The 19,919-nt window shown below is 39.8% G+C and overlaps 1 protein-coding gene across 1 annotated transcript; it reads left to right on the forward strand.

The window, feature by feature from the left end:
* Window positions 1-1,704: 1,704 nt before the first annotated feature.
* Window positions 1,705-19,643, forward strand: CCDC47 (coiled-coil domain containing 47). The gene is made up of 13 exons (XM_019466569.2): window positions 1,705-1,890; window positions 7,394-7,662; window positions 8,449-8,556; window positions 9,066-9,240; window positions 10,852-10,973; window positions 11,203-11,268; window positions 13,588-13,689; window positions 13,890-14,000; window positions 14,665-14,750; window positions 16,063-16,121; window positions 16,445-16,554; window positions 16,945-17,112; window positions 19,098-19,643. The coding sequence occupies exons 2-13, from the start codon at window positions 7,399-7,401 to the stop codon at window positions 19,176-19,178; spliced, it is 1,452 nt and encodes a 483-aa protein (XP_019322114.1). The 5' UTR covers window positions 1,705-1,890; window positions 7,394-7,398; the 3' UTR covers window positions 19,179-19,643.
* Window positions 19,644-19,919: the final 276 nt, after the last annotated feature.

Raw genomic sequence — 19,919 nt, forward strand, 5'->3', positions numbered from 1 at the left:
ATAAAAATATTCCTTGAATGAACTGCAGATTAGGCCATATAATTCCCCTTCTAGGTAAAGGAACATACAACATACTTTTCCCCGCCCACCGATGAAAGTCTAAAATTTAATTTTTGTTAAATTAAACAAAATTAATTTTGCTCACCTCCTATGTGCCAGAACTGAGCTTGGTTCTGGAAAGTTCAAGTGAATTAAGACATAGTATCTGCCCTTTAGGAGCTCCAGGGCGTGCATATGGAGAATGGACGTAAAGATATCCTTTCCAAAAAAACCCAATATACAACTAGAGAAAATTAAATGACCACCTTAACAACTGAGGAGCAAAGGGGGAATCACCACTAAGGTAATAAGGAAAGCTAGGATTCCCCCAAATACTCGACTGGTAGGATAGTTCCTCCTTATAGTATTGGTGTGTATGCTTGCAACTCCACATAAATTATTTACGCGCATCAGATAGGCTCTTACGTAGGCCGCAAAAAAGTTTGTGCGACGATAGTGATGTACTCAAGGCTGCACAAAGATCACTGTTTCTGTCTTCCGATTTGGCAACTTTTGCCTATCGGGTCTCCCCGATTTGGAGGCTTGCATTTGCCAAGTGCTGCCGACTTGGGTCAGAACCCTCCTTGTGGCTATCCCTGCCCAGAGACCAGCACCCTGCAAATCCCTTTCTTAGCAGGACGGGCGGGCGCCGCCTCCGGAAAGCCGCCAACTGGGCCAGAATGAGAGTTACGGGAGAAGCGGGAGCCGTGGGAGGGCAACGAGGTTGGGGAGGACCCCTAGAGGCCTCGGCCTCGCACTCCCACCCCTCCCGGCCCCCTGGGTCTCCGGTGCCCCAAAGCTCCGCAGACTCTTTGTTAAGCGAGGCCGCGGTTCCCTGGCCCTCGCTAGGCCCCGCAGTTGCCTCCAATGGCCCCGAGGGGTAGCGACCCTGAGTCCAGAACCTCCTCGCACAGACCTGCTGCTGTGGCTGCAGCGGCAGCTGATACTACCGCCGACGCGGAGAATCCCAAGGCCAGAGGACGCGCGGTCCAGGCCGCGTCCGCCGCGCTCCTTCCTCTCCGCCCCCTTCACCACCGCCGCCGCCTCCGCCGCCGCCGCTTCTCGGCCCGTTGCTGACCGGGGGGAGGGGAATGCAAAGCTGACATGCGCAGTGCAGAGAGAGCGGGCCGGAAGGCGGAGCCTCGGGCTACGGTTCCCGGAAGGCGCCGCGGGCTCCGGACCTTAAAGCTCCAGAACACCTCGCAGACTTTCACTGTCCAGACACTGATGCTTTGAGGGGGGCAGTGCTTGTAGCCCAAGAAGTGGGCCTACGGGTGAAGAAAGCGTAGCAGTGATAGCCGCCTAGAAATCTCAAGAAAAGGCCTTGGGCGGAAACCACTTATACATAAAATTGTGGACTCCCTAAACTCTGGTCCTTTTTAAATACGACCTAGGCAACATTTCTCTGCATGCCTCTAGCCACGTGGTCCCATAGAGCATGGCCACCTTTAGCTTCCGGAGCACCAGCTCAGAGTGATGACAATTTGAACCCTAGTGGAGAGGGTTGGGAACAGCGTGGGCGGTTCCGGCCCGGGGGCCGGGATTATGTAATTTTCCCAGCAGCCCCACCTTGTCTCAGCTGGGCGGGGGAGGAGGAGGTCTCGCGCGGTTCCCGAGGCTGCGTCCCGCCCCCGCTCCCCAACTGCGCGCAGGCGCAGACAGTCCGCACGCATTCTACGTAACGGATAGCGGAGGGTACGTGAAGAGTGGCTCAGCGTGACTGAGCTACCTGGTACGGCTGTGTCCTAGAGGGATCGGGAGTGGTAAAATCTCGGTGATCGTGCAGGTGGCGGCCGGGCGGAGAAACGACGGCTGCAGGAGCGCTTGGCTAGGTTCTAGACGCCGATACAGGTAGGAAACGGACCATGACGCGTTAGTCGGTGGGGCCGGGCCGGACCGAGCGGTGACTTTTAAGTTGCGTGGCCTACTCCGGTCCTGATTCCCACCCAACCCCCCTGTCAGGCTCAGGGTGACATGGATCGCTCCTTCTCACCTCTGCTGACCTTAAAAACTAAAGACAAGCTTTGCCCACACCAAAGCCCATTTTCTTTTGGTCTTCGAGGTTGGAGTGATTTTAACGGTTTTTGAGAACTTACCCGCAGAGCTGTGGGCAGATGCCAACTAGAAGGGCAAAGTTACAGGAAGCTTAAAGTGTGCAGCAGGAAGAATGGAGTATGGCCGTTGGGATGAATTGACTCTCCATGGAAAAACCCTGGTGGTTTAACAGAAGCAACAATTTCTGTGGCCATTTCTAACATAAAAGTATTTTTATCCAACGGGTGTAAAGAGACACGGGAATGTCTGCATGTTTTCCAGAAGTCTCATAGTCTGGCAGTTGTCAGAAAGGCCTAATCTGAAACGACAACAAGGAGTGATTTCTCCACTTCTTCCTCTTTGGTTTTTAAGTCCAGATCCAGTTTTGGAGAGACTACCGGGTGAGCTAGCAGGAGATAATCAAACCAGACTTGTTAGTGCTTGTGTTCCCTGCCCCAGGACTCTCAGGACTGGGTGGCCTGGCAGGGAGTTGTGCTTTTGAGAAATGAAATGACAGGTGCAGCTGAGAAACTTCTCAGAGGGAAGGCCAAGGTATAAGTGACTTGGATAATTTTAACCTAAATAACCTTGAAGGCGGCTTGTTACAGTGCTGAGTTTTCTTCAAATGTTTCTATGGTGTGAACATTCTAAGTGGAAGTTCAATTGGAAATGATCAGACTTTTTGGCAGTTAAGCAAGTTGACTGTGCTAATGTTAATCTTTATTTGCTTCTATTTGAAAAAGTATAAAACTGGGATCTGAAAAGGGAAGCACTAAAAGTTAAGGTTTTTAAATCTTAAAGGGTGTTCCTAAGGCACAGGGGAAGGAAATAATGAGAATTAGTATTTAATGAATACTTCACATGTGCCAGGCACATATCTCCTGTAATAGCAACTACAGCCCTATGAGGCATGTAGTGAATGGATATCCCTTTTTTGTATGTGAGGAACAGGGAATTTTAAGTAATTAGTTTAAGATCATATGACTTGTAAATGGTAGGGCTGATGTTTTAAACTAAATGTAACTCCACCAAAGTACATACTCTTTTTCATATTTCTTCCAATTTTGACTATAATAAAGATAATTAAAGGAAGCTAACAATGTTTGGAGACACATCACAAACCTCTTTTGAGGTTGGTGTTGAGAAGGCAACTATGTTTTTCCATAAAATGTCCCCTGGTGCTAACCTTAAAGATCAGATATTGGAAAGGATTAGCCTGTCCTTTATGGCATTTCTCAAATCATTTGTGCCTTTCACATTTTATGAACTTTGTTCAGTTCTGAGTATATTTCTTGAGCAGCCTTGCATTGCAAGGTATTAGGCAATAACCTTTGATTGAACTGATTCCTTTAATAATTTACAGTGTTGTTGGGGCACCTTGGTGGCTCAGTCACAAGAGCATGAGACTCTCAATCTCAGGGTCATGAGTTCAAGCCCCATGTTGGGCATGGAGCCTACTTAAAAAAAAAAGAATTTACAGTGTTGTAAATATGAGATATAGAATATTCACTGTCCCAGAGCACCTTGAAGGAGTAGTGCATCGGGACACCTGGGTGGCTCAGTCGATAAAGCGTCTAACTTCGGCTCAGGTCATAATCTCGCAGTGCATGGGTTCAAGCCCCGTGTCAGGCTCTGTGCTGCAGCTCAGAGCCTGGAGCCTGCCTCAGATACTGTGTCTCCCTCTCTCTTTCTGCCCCTCCCCTGCTCACACTCTCCTTCTCAAAAATAAATAAACATTAAAAAAAAAAAAGAAGAGTTGTGCATACTCCCTTTTGCCACCGCTCACCCTGTTAGTACTAAACTCCCTGCATTCTGATTTTCATCCTAACCACTTCCCTGCAGTTGCCAATAATGATTTCATTGTTAGCATTTGGAAATTTCTGGTCCATATCTTACTTGAACTTTCTGCAGCAATTGAAACTGAGCTCTGTTTCCTTCTTAGAAATAGACTTCTCCTTTTGACTTCTATGTTACCTCTTTGACCAGAGTCTCTTCTTTTTTTCTAACCATTCCTTACTTTCCCATTCCAGTTCTTAGCTGTAATGATATGTTTCAAGAGTTTTTGGTGCTTTAAAAAAAAATTTTTTTTAACGTTTATAAGTGGGGGAGGGGCAGAGAGACAGGGAGACAGAATCTGAAACAGGCGCCAGGCTCTGAGCTGTCAGCAGGGCTTGAACCCATGAACCATGAGATCATGACCTGAGCTGATATTGGATGCTTAACAACTGAGCCACCCAGGTGTCCTGGTGCTTTTTTTTTAAACCTAACTCTTAATACTCCCTGGTGATCTCATCCATTCCTGCACCGTCTCTGTTTGCATCTTAGACTTGTATGCTGAACTCCAGACTTATATTTCAAATATAAGTATTTGAAATACTTATGTAAGCATTATATACAATACTTATACAATATAAGTATTTCAAATACTTCCTTTTCTCCCTCTCTAAAATAAGTTATACTTTTTGTAGGGATTTTGTGAAAATCAAGAGATAAATGTTAATCATCTAACATACTGCCTGAAAATACTCCAGACTTTTCAACAGGTAGTAAATTTAATTTATTGTCTTCCCCCTCCCGCTTTGTTCTTTATCTCAAGGATGACTTTGTCTGGCTATGAATCAAGCCAAAATTTGGAATCACCCAGATCTTCCTTTCCCACATTCCCTATATCCCGTCACTGTATGCTGACATGTATAATTCTTAGTATCTGTCAAATCTGTTTTCCTCTTCATTCCCAATACCACTGCCAGTTCAATCTTATCTGACTATCTCAACACTTCTACTTTTCCAATTCTTCCTGTATATGAGCTGTCAGGGTTAACTTGCAAATCTGATAGTGCCACTCCTACCTAAATCCTTTAGGTGATTCTAATTATCCAGACTTCTTAGTGTGGTATTTAAATAAGGACCATCATGATCTGGCTCCTGCTGTCCTTTCTAGCCTAATTTCTCTGACTTGGGTCTACAAACCCAATGCTCTATTATACCAGACTTTAAAATACATTATTTCAGGAGTCTGTAATATAGCTATTCTATAGTCTGCAGCACCTTCTTTCATGCAGGAACCATGCTTTTAGTTTTTAAGAGAATTTTTTATTACAAAAACACATCATAGGAAAAAAAGAAAAAGTAAAGGCAAAATGCTCATTATCTTACTATACAAAATAATTACTTATAAAATATGTCCTTCTAAACCTTTTTGGTTTTGTGTATGTGCTTCTAAAACAACATGGTTTCTCGCTTCATTTGTAACGATTTTTTGTTTGTTTATTTTTTTGAAAGAGAGTGTGTGAGCAGGGGAGGGGTAGGGAGAGAGGGAGAGAGAGGAATCCCAAGCAGGCTCTGCACCATCAGTACAGAGCCCAATATGGGGCTCATGACCTGAGTGGAAATGGAGAGCTGGACACCTAACCGACTGAGCCACCCAGGTGCCCTATTTGTAATGATTTTTAATGGACAAAAAGTAAATTTATTTTTTGTATGTGTCCAAGTTTAACCTAAGAGTTGCAAATTTTTTACTATCATAAATAATATTGTAACACATATCCTTGAAGCTAAAGTATCATGCAAATTTATGATTATTCAGGAATCATGTTTTACTTCTCTTGCCATAGTTAATCTGATGTGGTGATATGTTCAATGAGGGTAATTTGATTAGATATGGTAGGATCATCTTCTGAAAAGCAGTAAAAGCCAGAGGAGTTTATAATATTCTGTAGGAATTTGTTAGCCTTTGGTGGTTATTGAATTGTTAGGTAACAAAAGTTGTATTTTAGGAAGATGATACAGTTTTTTTGGTAAGAGAAGTAGGGAGCGAGTTGAGATGGGGAGACCATTTAGGATAATACTTTGATTGTTCAGCAGGTGATGGTAACTTGGATTATCATGGTGACTTTGGGAACCAAAGAAGGAAACACAAGGATTAGATATCTCACTCTTTTCAACAAGTTAAGCCTGGAAAAATGGGATTGATATTAATGGAGAAATTCAGGTACCTGTTGATTTTGAGATGATCGTCAGGCAGTAATCAGCAGACTGCAGCCTGAGAGACAGACTGTTTCTGTATAGCCTATGAAGTAAGAATGGGGTTTTTTTGGGGTTGTTTTTTTTTTTGCATTTTTAAAGGGTTGTTTTAAAAAAGAATATGCAATTGAGACCAATATGTTGTTCACAGAGCCTAAAATGTTTAGTATTTGACCTTGTACAGAAAAAAAGTCTGTAGGACATGAAAATGGATGTGTCTGTTAGAAAATCGGTGCTATAGGGCTGGTGTTTAGATGAGAGATGAGGACTGGAAGTACAGCCTAAATAGATTTGATGGTTTAAATCTAACTACTTTTTAAACTCTAGATCAAATGTTCTCCCTTTTTTGGTAAAGCCTTACCTGTTTGATAAGATGATTTCATTGTCCTCTTTGTTTTCATATCATTTGGCACATTTTTGTCACAGATCTGATTTCATGTTATTTGTTGGTTCAGAAACTTATTTGGGTGGTGGAACATCTAGTGTTCTTTTTAGAAAGCTGTGAAATACTGATGAATTTAATTCTATTTATTTAATTACTACTTTAAGTAAGTGATATAAAAATCATAGTCACTGGCCTACATTTGAGAAGCCACTTGAGAAATGGTTCATATGGTAGGGATTCTGGAGACATAACTGGGATCAAATCGTAGCTCTATGCCACTTGGTAGTTGTGTTACTTAGCGTAACTAGTTGTGTTACTCTGCCTCCTTTTACTTGTCTGTGAAATGGGGATGTTAATATGTTACTTTCCTCAAAGGGTTATGAGGATTAAATTAGTTGCTTTTTGTAAAGCCTTTAGGACAGGGCCTAGAACTTTTGTATATTAAACATGTGCTTTGATTATTGATATTCAGATATCCGGATACACACAAAATTGATCTAAGGATGAGTAGCTTTTCTATCCATTTATTACTGCTAATGGATCAATAGTTGGATCTCATTCTTATTTCATTATACCACTTCCCAGTTCCTATATAAAGCTTTTATAGGCTCTCAAAAACAAAACAAAACAAAACAAAACTTAATACCCAGTGTTAATGGAAACCAACCTAAAGAAATTAAACGACTTGCCCAGGATTTAACAGATAAGTAGTGACACAGTCCAGACTAGTACCCAGATCTCTTGACCCTCACCATTGCTCTTTATATAACACTATTTGAAATGAATAGTATTAAGTTTTTTTAAAGCAGGAGAGAATCATAGATATATTTTTTATTACAAAATTTGGTATGTGCAGAATGGCTGTCCATTAAGGGTTTTTGTTTTTTGGTTTTTTTTTAACTCATTTTTAAGGTGCAATGAAAGCCTTCCTTGCTTTCTGTGTTGTCCTTTTGGTGTTTGGGAGTGTCTCTGAAGCCAAATTTGATGATTTTGATGATGAGGAAGACATAGTGGAATATGATGATAATGACTTTGCTGAATTTGAAGATGTCACAGAAGATTCTATTACTGAATCTCCTCAACGGGTGATAACTACTGAAGATGATGAAGATGAGACCACCGTGGAGTTGGAAGGGCAGGATGAAAACCAAGAAGGAGATTTTGAAGATGCAGATACCCAGGTGAAGTTCTTTTTCTTGATTTCTTAGGAAAGTGGAAGCATGGGAAAATTTGTAACTGACACTTTCCCTAGACATTAAAAGTAACACCCAGGGGTGCCTGGGTAGCTCAGTCAGTTAAGCGTCTGACTTCAGTTCAGGTCATGATCTCGTGGTCTGTGAGTTCAAGCCCCGTGTCGGGCTCTGTGCTGACATCTCAGAGAATGGAGCCTGCTTCAGATTTTGTGTCTCCCTCTCTCTCTGCCCCTTTCCCGCTCTCACTCTGTAGAGACAGAGTGAGACACTTCCTCTCTCTCAAAAATAAATAAACGTTAAAAAAAAAAAAGTAACACCCACATCTAGGGAGTGATATCTTACCCTCTGGTATCTTTATTTTTGTTTGGTAGGTGGAACTCTTCTAAATTTTTTGGTAGGTTCCCACCTTTTACATTGATGGAAGAATGGATTGTATTTTTCTCCTATGGAGAGCCTGGCTGGAAGGGGTAGTGAATACCATGTGTGGGTGGGAATTGTATCCCATGAGTTGGATGGACTCCATCTCCTTCAGCCTCAGCCAACATTAAATGGAATGATTGTTCATCTTTAGGTTCCTGCACACCTCCAGAACAGTTGGGAGAGTTATTATCTAGAAATGCATGGAGAGTTATCATTTCTTACAAACATGGAATATCTGTGTTCTGTGCTGCTGCTTACATGTTCTGTTTTCCTCTACAAATACTGCCTACAAAAATGAGATGCAATTGCTGGCCACATTTGTAGGGGGAAACAGATTGTGCCTCGTTTTTGTAGGAGGGAGATACGGAGAGTGAGCCATATGATGATGAAGAATTTGAAGGTTATGAAGACAAACCAGACACTTCTTCTAGCAAAAATAAAGACCCAATAACAATTGTTGATGTAGGTATACAGGATTCTGAATTCTAAACTAACCAACAAAATATCTGGTTGTCATTAATCCCAGAAATATAACTAGTGACATGTAGCTGGTGTTGATGTAATGGTGGGAGCTGTGAAAGAGTTTGTTATCAATTCTTCTGATAAAACCACACCGAGAGAAGCAACCCCTATGTTCTTATTCTGGCCCTCCTAGTTTTATTTATCGAGGAATGATAAGACTAGAAACTGGATTTATTTGGGGTGGGACTCAGAATCAAGTTTAATACAGAGGGCTTTCCAGCTTTTCATTCTGTTTGATTGTCCTCACATTTCCTTAAAGAATCTTTCTGAGGCTGACCTAGAAAACAAAATGGGCATATTTTTCAAAGTATAACCATGATCAATGACAGTTATCTAAATTATCCACTTCTCTTTATGGGTTTTTTTATTCTCCTCTATCCCATGAGTTGGATGGACTCCATCTCCTTCAGCCTCAGCCAACATTAAATGGAATGATTGTTCATCTTTAGGTTCCTGCACACCTCCAGAACAGTTGGGAGAGTTATTATCTAGAAATTTTGATGGTAACTGGTCTGCTCGCCTACATCATGAATTATATCATCGGGAAGAATAAAAACAGCCGCCTTGCCCAAGCCTGGTTTAACACTCATAGAGAGCTTCTGGAGAGCAACTTTACCTTAGTAGGTAAGTTGGGCCAATACAAAACCAGCTGCATGCTCGAACGCCACCTGGTAAGAACTATTTGTTGCCCTCAGTATAAGCCTCTAACTGCTTTCATGGACTGCTGAAGAGGATGCTTTTTTTTTTCTCAAGGATCCCATTTTTATTAGGTTGCATGTACTGAATTAATTGCATTTATGAAGTAATTTTCTAATTTTTCATTAGTCAGTAAGGAATTTTGACATTTTAGGTAGCTTGATAAATGCTTTCAGTTCATCTTTTAGAAATTAGAAATCCCTTAGAATTCCCTCAAGTTCTGGGAACTTTAGTTTTGGATCCACTGAGAAGGTACGCACTAAAGTATCTTAGAGGAACCCCTGGACTTGTGTGGCCTAGAGAGTAAAGTGGACTCAACCCACCTTCACCTCAGTTTGACCTTTCATACTTTGTTTCCTACTAAGTATCTATCTGCTCAGCTCTTTAGCAGATTGCCTTTTTGTTATATTAGGTCCTTTGCATACGTTGTTTCTTATGTAATCCTTGTAACGACACTTACTTGGAAACAGTTTCTGTTTTCTAGAGGAACTGAAGTCCAAGAATGTTACAGTTTGTCTAAGCTAGTACATTGCAACATGATACTAGAACGTAGTCTACCTGCTTTCAAAGTCTGTGCTCTCTCCACTGTACCATAGTATTTCAGAGTACTTTTTGACTTGGAAATTAGGAAAAAAAGAAACAGCCTTTAATGCCTTCCACTTCCCCTCATGTGTTTTCATTTGGTGTGTCAGTCTGCTTTACCTTGTGAGGTCGAGCAATTTGTACACTTAATGGATTAAATGAAGGGAGGAAATGATTGGAATTTGAGGTCTCTCTAGATCTAAAATACAACTCAATGCCAGTGTTACCATGTTGCTGTTGGAAAAGCAAATTTGGTTAAAGTTAATCCATAGGATACACAAGAGGGAGTGGTGAATAGTTTGTATTAATGGTACTTTTTATTTACTGCATAGGAGTTTCCTTTTGTTAGTTTTAACTTTTGACAGACATTTAAACTGACTTTGCTCCATTTTGTAGCTAATTCTGAGGCATTTATATTCCAATCAGATCATCATTAATAAGTCATCTTGAGTCCATAATTTAAAAAAAATTTTTTTTTAAGTTTATTTATTTTGAAAGAGAGAGAGCAAGCAGGGGAGGGGCAGAAAGAGGAGGAGAGAGAATCCTAAGCAGGTTCCTGCTGTCCATGCAGAGCCTGTGAGATAATGACCTGAGCTGAAACCAAGAGTCAGAGGCTTAACTGACTGAGCCACCCAGGTGCCCCTTTAAGATTATATTTTTAAGTAATCTCTACACCCAACATGGGGCTCGAACTCACAACCCCGAGATGAAGAGTTGCGTGCTCTACCAACTGAGCCAGCCAGGCACCCTGGAGTCTAGTTTTTTTGGTGGAGACAATAAAGAATATTAAAAGGAATGATGCCCATTTGTTGTAACATATGTCCAAAGAAGAGTTCTATAAGATAGCAAAGTATTGCTTCACTAAAGGTATGATCATTTGGGGGTCAGAATGGAGGAAGATGTGGTGATTGGGCCCCAACATTCTCAGTGAATCACATTAAGTGGGTTTACCCCTAGGGGATGATGGAACTAACAAAGAAGCCACAAGCACAGGAAAGCTGAACCAGGAGAATGAACATATCTACAACCTGTGGTGTTCTGGTCGAGTGTGCTGTGAAGGGATGCTTATCCAGCTGAGGGTAAGTACAGAATTTCTGGTACAATGTATATCTTCCTTTAATTTTTCTCCAGTATGATTCCAAGGCCAAATTCAGTGTCTTATCCTTTCTTTTTTGACTAAATTAGGTCTAAAAATCATCTTTCTACTAACTGGTAAATGTAGAGTATATTTGATAAAACATGTGATTCCCCTCTCAAGGTCTTTTCTTTATAGTAATAAAAGTTGCAACTATTCCCTTGTTTTCTCAGTTCCTCAAGAGACAAGACTTACTGAATGTCCTGGCCCGGATGATGAGACCAGTGAGTGATCAAGTGGTATGTATTTTTAGTAGTTTTCTATGTATACATTGAATTCTTAACTTCTTAGAGTCTATTCCATTCCTTGCCTGGATTCTGTTTGAATTTCAGGCAACTTGTGTCCCTTGCCAAAAATGGACCCTTTTCTATTTCAACAGATTACCTTCTACTTAGGGTGCCAACTGTGAGGAGTGGGAACATGTGCTTTTTGTAGGGAAGGAGATAATACTGTAGCACTAGGTAGGTTTGCTGAGTCAGCCTGGATGATGGGGGGGTGGGGGGAATAGTTGTCACAGACAGTTTGCCCTCATGTCTTACTCTGTGCCTTGTGTATGCTTTTATCTTGACAGCAAGATGGGTTTCTTTTCAAATATTTTTTGCTTCAAATAATACGTCTTTGGCTGAATGAGCTTAAATTGTGATCTGGGGACCTTATTGTTTGGTATACCTTCTTCCCTTTATTTAAATCAACATGTTGATCTGCAGATTGTGTCCTTTGTCAAAAATGCCACATTCCCCCCTCCATTCATTCAATAAGTAAGTGCTGCCTCCCAATGCTACAAGAATCCAAAATATAAAAAAATATAGTTTCTCATATATACTAGTAGAACAAGAAATGGCTGCATATATGTCAAAATACAAAGCATTATTTGGTTAACAATTGCTGTATAAGTAATATAATTAGATACTTTGAAATGTCATTGGATTGGGGTACTTGGCTGGCTCAGTCTGGAGTGTATGACTCTTGATATTGGGGTTGTGAGTTCAAGTCCCACATTGGGCACAGAACTTGCTGGGGGGCCGGGGGGAGGTCATTGGCTTGAAACTCATTTTAAAGGTCTCATTTTTAGTTGCAAACCTATCTTTTATTCATTTAAATTTTTCTAATATGGCCACTGATGGTTCAATCTACTAATTTTTAGAGACTCATCAGTTAGGAGTCCTGTCATTCTTTCTCCTACTAGTTACCATCTGATTAGGTAGAAAGGAGGAAATTTTGCTGCATCTTCAGCTATCTTTTTGTGGAAACTCTTCTTTAGAGTGTTGTTTTAATCCTTTTCAGTTCTTCCCTGAGGTAGATTTAATCTGTTTTCCCTCAGCCAGCAATCATTTTATCCCTTTTTTTCTGCAAAGATAAACAGCCTCAACAAACATGATTTTCTATATTTTTTAGTCCTTTTCCTGGGTTGGTTTGTTTTTTTTAAGGTGTTGTTTTGTGTAATTTCTGCTCAACAATGGAAAAGCAGAAAATCTTTCCTTTTATAGCTGCCATCTTGCCAGGTCTTCGCTATATTTCTGTACTTTAACACTTCCCTTCGAAATACTGATCATTTTTGGCCCAGACGTTTTAAAATATGATTAACATGACAAATAGTGTCATGTTTTATCATACCGGACTCTTCAGGTTTTTTTACTTTATCTCCCTGGTCCAATGCAGTTTATTAAAAACTATTTAGCTATCTCTGTGGTATTTTCCAACGTGAGCAAGCAATTCTCTGATTGTCCAGATACCAGCTGTTTATGTCCAGCAATTCAGTTCTATTCACTTCTGATACTGTATACTTGGAGTTGGTGCCAGATTCCACGAGTAAAAAAAATCTGAGTCCCGTGAGACTGCTCGCACTTCAGATGCCAGTTGCAAGTCCCAGGCCATCGTACTCCTGATTACCTGGCTATAAATCAAGAGTTCCTTGGCTCAGTTGGTAGAGCATGGGACTCTTGATCTTGGGGTTGTGAGTTCAAGACCCATGGTTGGATATGGAGATTATTTAAAAATGAAATCTATTCAGGAATAGCCCCATTCAGGTAAGGTGTGGGGGTGGAGGTGGTGTGCAGAGCTTCCAGGCTCTCTTTGGATTGTACTGCCCTCCCAGCAAATCTAAATGTGCGGCAACTTGAAGTTCTAGAGCATGGGGTCCTCTTCTCAAGATCATTTAGGTGGTTGGCAGAAGTCATGTCCCCATGGTTGTTAAGTTCCCAGTTTCCTACTGTTGCCAACTGGAAACCATTCAGCTCCTAAAGGCCATTCTGCAGTCTTTGGCACATGGTTCCCCCCATAAGCCCTTTCCCACTTCAACTTTTTTCTTCAACTAGGGCCCTGTCCCTTTTGAGTTGAGGGCTCACTTGGTTAGATCATTCCAGGATAAAGTCCCTTTTGACTAACTCGGTCATCTAATCAGCAACCTTCTGCCACACGACACAACATAATCATGGGAATGATATCCATCATTTTCACAGGTTCCTCCCATTCAAGGGGAGGATGTACACACCAAGGGGTGGGAATCTTGGGGGCTATCATAGGAAACTAACAGGTGAGTTTTGTAATTGTTTTTAAAGCAAATAAAAGTAACCATGAACGATGAAGACATGGATACCTATGTATTTGCTGTTGGCACTCGGAAAGCCTTGGTGCGACTCCAGAAGGAGATGCAGGATCTGGTATGTTGTCCCAACTCAAATATATGTAAAACTGTCCCTCTTTATTACATAGACATTCAACTTGAGGGCATAGGGTATTTAATCATATCACTTGAATCGTTAAGCACCACTTTGAAAGAGGTCAGAACATACTCTCTTGAGGAAGAAAGTTTGTTTATAATAAAATGTCATGTCTTATCTTCAATTACTTCTTCCTCTAGAGTGAGTTCTGTAGCGACAAACCTAAGTCTGGAGCAAAGTATGGACTGCCAGACTCCTTGGCCATCCTGTCAGAGATGGGAGAAGTCACGGAGGGAATGATGGACACAAAGGTAAATGCAATAGAAGACATAACATTTGCAGACCTCAGCATTTACAGGGCACAAGTCCTTCATTTTATGACAATGCTCTATTCCTTTCCCTCACAAACATTAAAATACCTTCTTTAAGCAACAGATTAGTTTGTCAAAAAAGATGGCTTAATTAGTCAAGTAAATCTCTCTAAACCAAGAGCAAGTTATTCCTAGGATTGCTAGTGGCTTTCAAGTTTTTTGTAAAAGGACTACAACATTAATCCTTATCACCATGGCATTTAGTCCATTTTTTTTTTCTATTGATTGTGGAATGGTAGCACATCTCAGTATCTTAAAAACACGGAGTAGCTTAAAGACAGTTCTCATGTAAGTTCAAGTTGATGTGCTTATGAAGACTCCCCTGAAACTATTTTAGATTTTATCTTCATGCTTTCATTCTTGTTTGGAACATTATTTTGAGATGTATTTTCAGCTGTTCAATAAGAAATTCGATCATTGGTATGACCAAAGAAAGATGCTATTTTCATCATAGACATCCCTTATCTTAAATTTCATTTTTTAAAAGCTTTAACCTTAATGCCATTTTGAAAAAGTAAGGAGGATTAAAAAGTGAATATCTTTATGAAAAAAAGGGAAATGCATCAAACCCTACATAAAAAAAATTTTTTTTTCTTTATTTCAGATGGTTCACTTTCTTACTCACTATGCTGACAAGATTGAATCCGTTCATTTTTCAGACCAGTTCTCTGGTCCAAAAATTATGCAAGAGTACGTATGAGATAAAAATATTGAAATTAACTGTCCCCGCTAGCTTTCTGTGTTGAAACACCCACAAGGTGCTTCTGCAGTTTTTCTTGTCAAATGAGGGAAGTTGATGACAGGCATCCTAAGTTTTCCTTTGCTTGGACTGCATGTGTCATGAAGGTAACTGAAAACCTATGGGAGACAAGCCTCCCAGTTTGCTGTGTGTCACCGAATGTATGCACCAGCCGCTCAGTGAGGTGTATGATAATCTTACAGAATGGCAAATACTAAGAAAATGTAATTGCTAATCTCTTTGTCCTTTGTAGTCGAGATTTTTCTTTCCTTTTTTAATTTCTAATATGAATCTGTGATGTTTGACTTATGTTTGATTGCAAGTCTCTGCATTTTATAGTTCATGGCCCTTTCTGGCTTCCTTTGAATAGTTCAGTGATTGTATTCTTTCGTGGTGTATTATCAGATGCTGTCAATGTGATAAGAGTTTCTGGCTTTAGAGTAATACTGTTTGATTGTTCACATTCAGGACCCGAGTTTGTTTGAAATTACATCCTGTCTCAGGAGCGCGTACTCATTTAAGTTTACCCTTGGTGTAGAATTGGTTCTGACCTAAATTTTTGGTTAGGGGCTTCTCTCTCATAAACTATGGAGTTGGGTTAAAAGCTAATCCAGATTTTAGTTGCGTGTCAAAATTATTCAGGTCCTTATGCCTCTGGATAGTATTGCATCATCCTTGCTTTGCTCAACTTAGTAACAACACTGCGGGCAAAGTATCACATTGTGACATTCATGGAGCCTTTTATGTGTAGGGGGAAGAGAGGAGGGTTGATAGTCAAAGATTACAAAGGAATCTTTGGTGAGTAGGAACTAAATTCTGTATGCTATAGTAGATCATTTATAAATTTATTCTGAGCCCTGACTGAGAAATAAGATGTTTCATTATAGGAAGATAGAAGTTGGAAGTGAAACATAAAAATCCATCAAAATAAGTAAACATATTCTTTAAAATGCGGGCCTCATACTTAAACACAAGCTCATTTCTGGCTCCCCAGGTAAGAGGAATATATCCCGCCTGGGGAGCATCACTGGAATTCCCAGGTGTACAATGAAGATGACTTGGGAATGCATCCATTAGATAGACGAGTGGACCAGGGAATCTGTAAAGCTCCTTCAGGCTTTGAGATTCTATTCAACTTTGGGATGCCAAGCCAAATACTGTGCTGATTATTTGCAGGTATCTGATCATCTAAGTGAATTGAGTGACTTATGTGAATGGAAAGTATCTTTCTTATGTTCTAAAATAGCCTTTCTTTTATGACAGGGAAGGTCAGCCTTTAAAGCTACCTGACACTAAAAGGACACTATTGTTTACATTTAATGGTAAGTGTTCTGTGCTTAGCCGGAGTTCTTCATTTTCTGTGAGACGATCTTAAGGAGAGTATTGTTCCCTCCTAAAAGCCACAAAAACTTACCTTAAAATTACCTCCATGCCTGCTTTTTGGTTTTTGGGTTTCTTCAATAAGAGATCCTTTTATTTATTTTAATTTGTTTTTTCCTGCTGCATTTTAGCTGCCTAAGACACTAAGGAGAAAGGAGCCTATTTAAAACAAACAAACAAACAAACAAACAAAACACCGGAGTTGGGTGACCCAGAAGTATTAATGCTGCCATTAACTCAATAGGCAAATGGCTTTGTTTTCCAGTGCCTGGCTCAGGTAACACTTACCCAAAGGATATGGAGGCTTTGCTACCCTTGATGAACATGGTGATTTATTCTATCGATAAAGCCAAAAAGTTCCGACTCAACAGAGAGGTAAGACCCACAGCCTTTATTATAAGTTGGCACCTTTTATTGTTATTTTCCCCCCAGGGGAGTCAGTGAGCAATGATTTCAGTGATTATATCTTTGCTAGTTTGCTAGTTGACTTGAAAGTACTAAATGGGAATAGTTTTTAAAAAAATACTAACGGTTGTCTGGGTGGCTCAGTGGGTTGAGTGTCTGACTCTTGATCTCAGCTCAGGTCATGATCTTGTCGTTTGTGGGATTGAGCCCCACGTTGGTCTCTGCGCTGACAGCTCCTTCTCTGCCTCTCTCTCTCAAAATAAACCAACTTAAGAAAAAGAAAAGTAAAAGAATACTAAAGGGGACTTGAAATGGATTGAAATGGATTTCTTATGAAACACTTTGTTTCTTGGGGAAAAGGGCAAACAAAAAGCAGATAAAAACAGAGCTCGAGTAGAAGAAAACTTCCTGAAGCTAACACATGTGCAAAGACAGGAAGCTGCACAGTCTCGGCGTGAGGAAAAGAAAAGAGCAGAGAAGGAGCGAATCATGAATGAGGAAGATCCTGAGAAACAGCGCAGGCTGGAGGTAAGACTTTTCTTCTCCCTGCTTAGTGGTAAAACTAGGATTTATTAGGATACCTATTGTGCCATATTGACTGTTAAGGTAATTCTGTGTAGGAATGTACACAGACTTAAAGGTTTAGCATTTTGTCAGTACTTGGGATATTATTAGTTACTTGATAGCACTATAAAGGAGAATAAATTATCCTTCCTTTTCAAACCATCTTAGATTGAGTCTGTGATCCTGGAGGATGATATAAATGATCCTTTCCCCAGCACAATCCCATTTTGAAAGTTCCACTGTGATTTTTCAAGCCAAACACCTAACTTAAGTAGAAAGAAATTAGGAATTTTAATAGAAGCCAGCACGTGTCCAAATACATCTTGTTTTATGAGATTTTTAATTTGATTATAGAATTAGACAGTTCTAATATTTTTGTTTGTATTTTTGTTTTCTATTTTGTATGTAACCAAAAGCTCAAACTCAAGAGCTTTGTAGGTTGTGGTATGTTTTAAACATCAGCACAGTCTCACATTTTTTTGAAATAAGATGCCATAGTCCAGCTCTAAATTTTAAACCTTGTGAATGCTGGTCAAAAAAAAAGAGAGAGAATAAAGTTCTGGGAGATGTGAATTCTAATGAGAATAATCTCGAGAACTGAAGAAAATCCTTAGAAATGAAGGAGACCTGCTGCCAAGAAGCAGTGAGGCTGCTGAGGGGCACTGCAGTTGCAATGGTGTCATTAATGCTGTTGAGTACAGTCTCCAGGATACCACAGGCCTCCTCCCATTTTATCCTTTCCACCATTTTTCATTTGATTTTGTTTTCCTATAAAAGCAGTGTTAACGGGACACCTGGGTGGCTCAGTTGGTTAAGTGTCCGACTCCTGATACCAGCTCAAGTCGTTGCTTTTGCAGTCATGAGATTGAGCCCCACATCAGGCTCTGCATTGACAGCACAGAGCCTGCTTGGGATTCTCTCACTCACTCTCTCAAGATAAATAGATGAACATTAAAAATAAAAGCAGTGTTAACAGTGATGGTTCGGTTCTTTGGGGTACTTACACAATAGCACAGCTATGTTTGGATAAACATTCAAGCTTCCCACTGCTGCGCTGGTAAATAGTTTTTCCTCATCTAATGTTGAAACCTAACATAGTCAAAAGTTCCCAAACCACCAATTTTACAAATCACCCTTTGAAATGTAATTTGTTATACTGTCAATAACTGTCCATACTACGTGCTTCTGTTTTCCCTATTCCATATCTTCTCAATCCTATACCAATAGGGGAGTATATTTCTCAGCACATTTCTACCCCAAACTTCTAAAAATATTAAGTTTGAGATTACATATGAAATAATCTTTAATCAGTTGTGACCCCTAGTAACCAACAGTGAAGTCATACTTTGGCTTGGCCTCTAAGGTTTCCCTCCGTACAGGTAATAATAACCAGTGACTTTTACCACCAAAATAATGTGTTTGGAGCTTCTTTTTCTCTTTCTGTCTAACCTCGTAATTCCTAAATAAAAATAGGATAAAAATTCCCATTTGAACATTACACATCGAAATATTGTGCTTAGGTTTAACATCTATGCTAATAAGAGATGCACAATTAACATCTCTTGTTAGCCTGAACAAACAAGATCTTAAGGTTTTCTGAACTGCAGTACAAATCCTTGGCAGATACACGTAAATGTGATGATAAAAGTTAAGTTGGTGTTGGAAAGTTAAGTTGGTATAGGAAAAGTCAGTATTCTGATTTACTGCTTAAACGCTGCTTAAGGCTGCTTAAACGTAGTGTTTAATTTCTTTCTGAGATTTGAGTTACCTTTACTTCATCTCAAGCTAATTTTCTTTAACCACCATAGATATAAGGAATTTTTATAACTATTTTTTCAAATGTTATTTATGGTACAAGCCTCGGTTTTTGAATAATAATATAGTCAGTATTCTAGTTTTGATTTTTTTGTGTGTGCTTAGAACTTTAGATTCCCTTTTTTTTTTTCTAGGAAGCTGCCTTGAGGCGTGAGCAAAAGAAATTAGAGAAGAAGCAAATGAAAATGAAACAAATCAAAGTGAAAGCCATGTAAAGTCATCCCAGAGATCTGAGTCCTGGTGCCACCTGGAAGCTCTGAATTCACAGAGAACAAAAAATACCAGTCCCTTTCTCATCTTAAAGTCCAAACACTCCCAAGTGACTAAGAAATCCTTATTTCATCATCTGTTCTGTTTTTGGAGTTTTACAGAGGTTATAGATGCAAGGGAAGGACTCTGTTTCTGTAATTCTCGTCCAAATAACCAAATTATCTTGATTATTTTATGAAAGGAATATATAAGATTTGTGTAGTGTTAAAATATTTTTAAAATTATAACACAAGTCATCAGTGCTTTTAGTGCTTTGATGTTTGAAGAAATATCATGAAGTTTATAGATATATAATTAGATTGTTGCTTTTTGTTTAAACTGGGTAGTTGCAAAGGCTATGAAGACTGACTCTAAACCAAGATTCCACAAATAACTATTGGAATTGCACAATAAACATTGCTTGGTGTTTTCTTCTGTGTGTACATTAACCTTATAAAAAAGTAAAATTTAGAACACTATATGTGGTAGTGCAATTTCAGGGACTCAAAACATAATGTAGTTCAATGTATGTTTTGTAGGTGGGAGGTGCTGATGACAGTGTTATATCTATAGGGTTTAGGATACTTACATGTACATGGAAAATTCTAAGGATAGGTAGTACAGGAGCACAGTTTCTTCCTTACCTGATACCATGAGCTAATGACAATGTGAATGCTGTATTTAAGTGGGTGTATGTTTTCCTTGAG

The sequence above is a fragment of the Panthera pardus genome, unplaced genomic scaffold (genome assembly GCF_024362965.1).
Source record: "Panthera pardus isolate Hobbes unplaced genomic scaffold, ASM2436296v1 HiC_scaffold_3, whole genome shotgun sequence".
Classification (NCBI taxonomy): domain Eukaryota; kingdom Metazoa; phylum Chordata; class Mammalia; order Carnivora; family Felidae; genus Panthera; species Panthera pardus.

Excerpts from the sequence above, each read along its gene's own strand:
- CCDC47 (XM_019466569.2), top strand. The coding sequence starts at position 7,399 with ATGAAAGCCTTCCTTGCTTTCTGTGTTGTCCTTTTGGTGTTTGGGAGT. Across the intron at positions 10,974-11,202 it reads GGATGCTTATCCAGCTGAGG|TTCCTCAAGAGACAAGACTT; the intron begins GTAAGTACAGAA and ends TTGTTTTCTCAG. Across the intron at positions 13,690-13,889 it reads AGAAGGAGATGCAGGATCTG|AGTGAGTTCTGTAGCGACAA; the intron begins GTATGTTGTCCC and ends TTCTTCCTCTAG.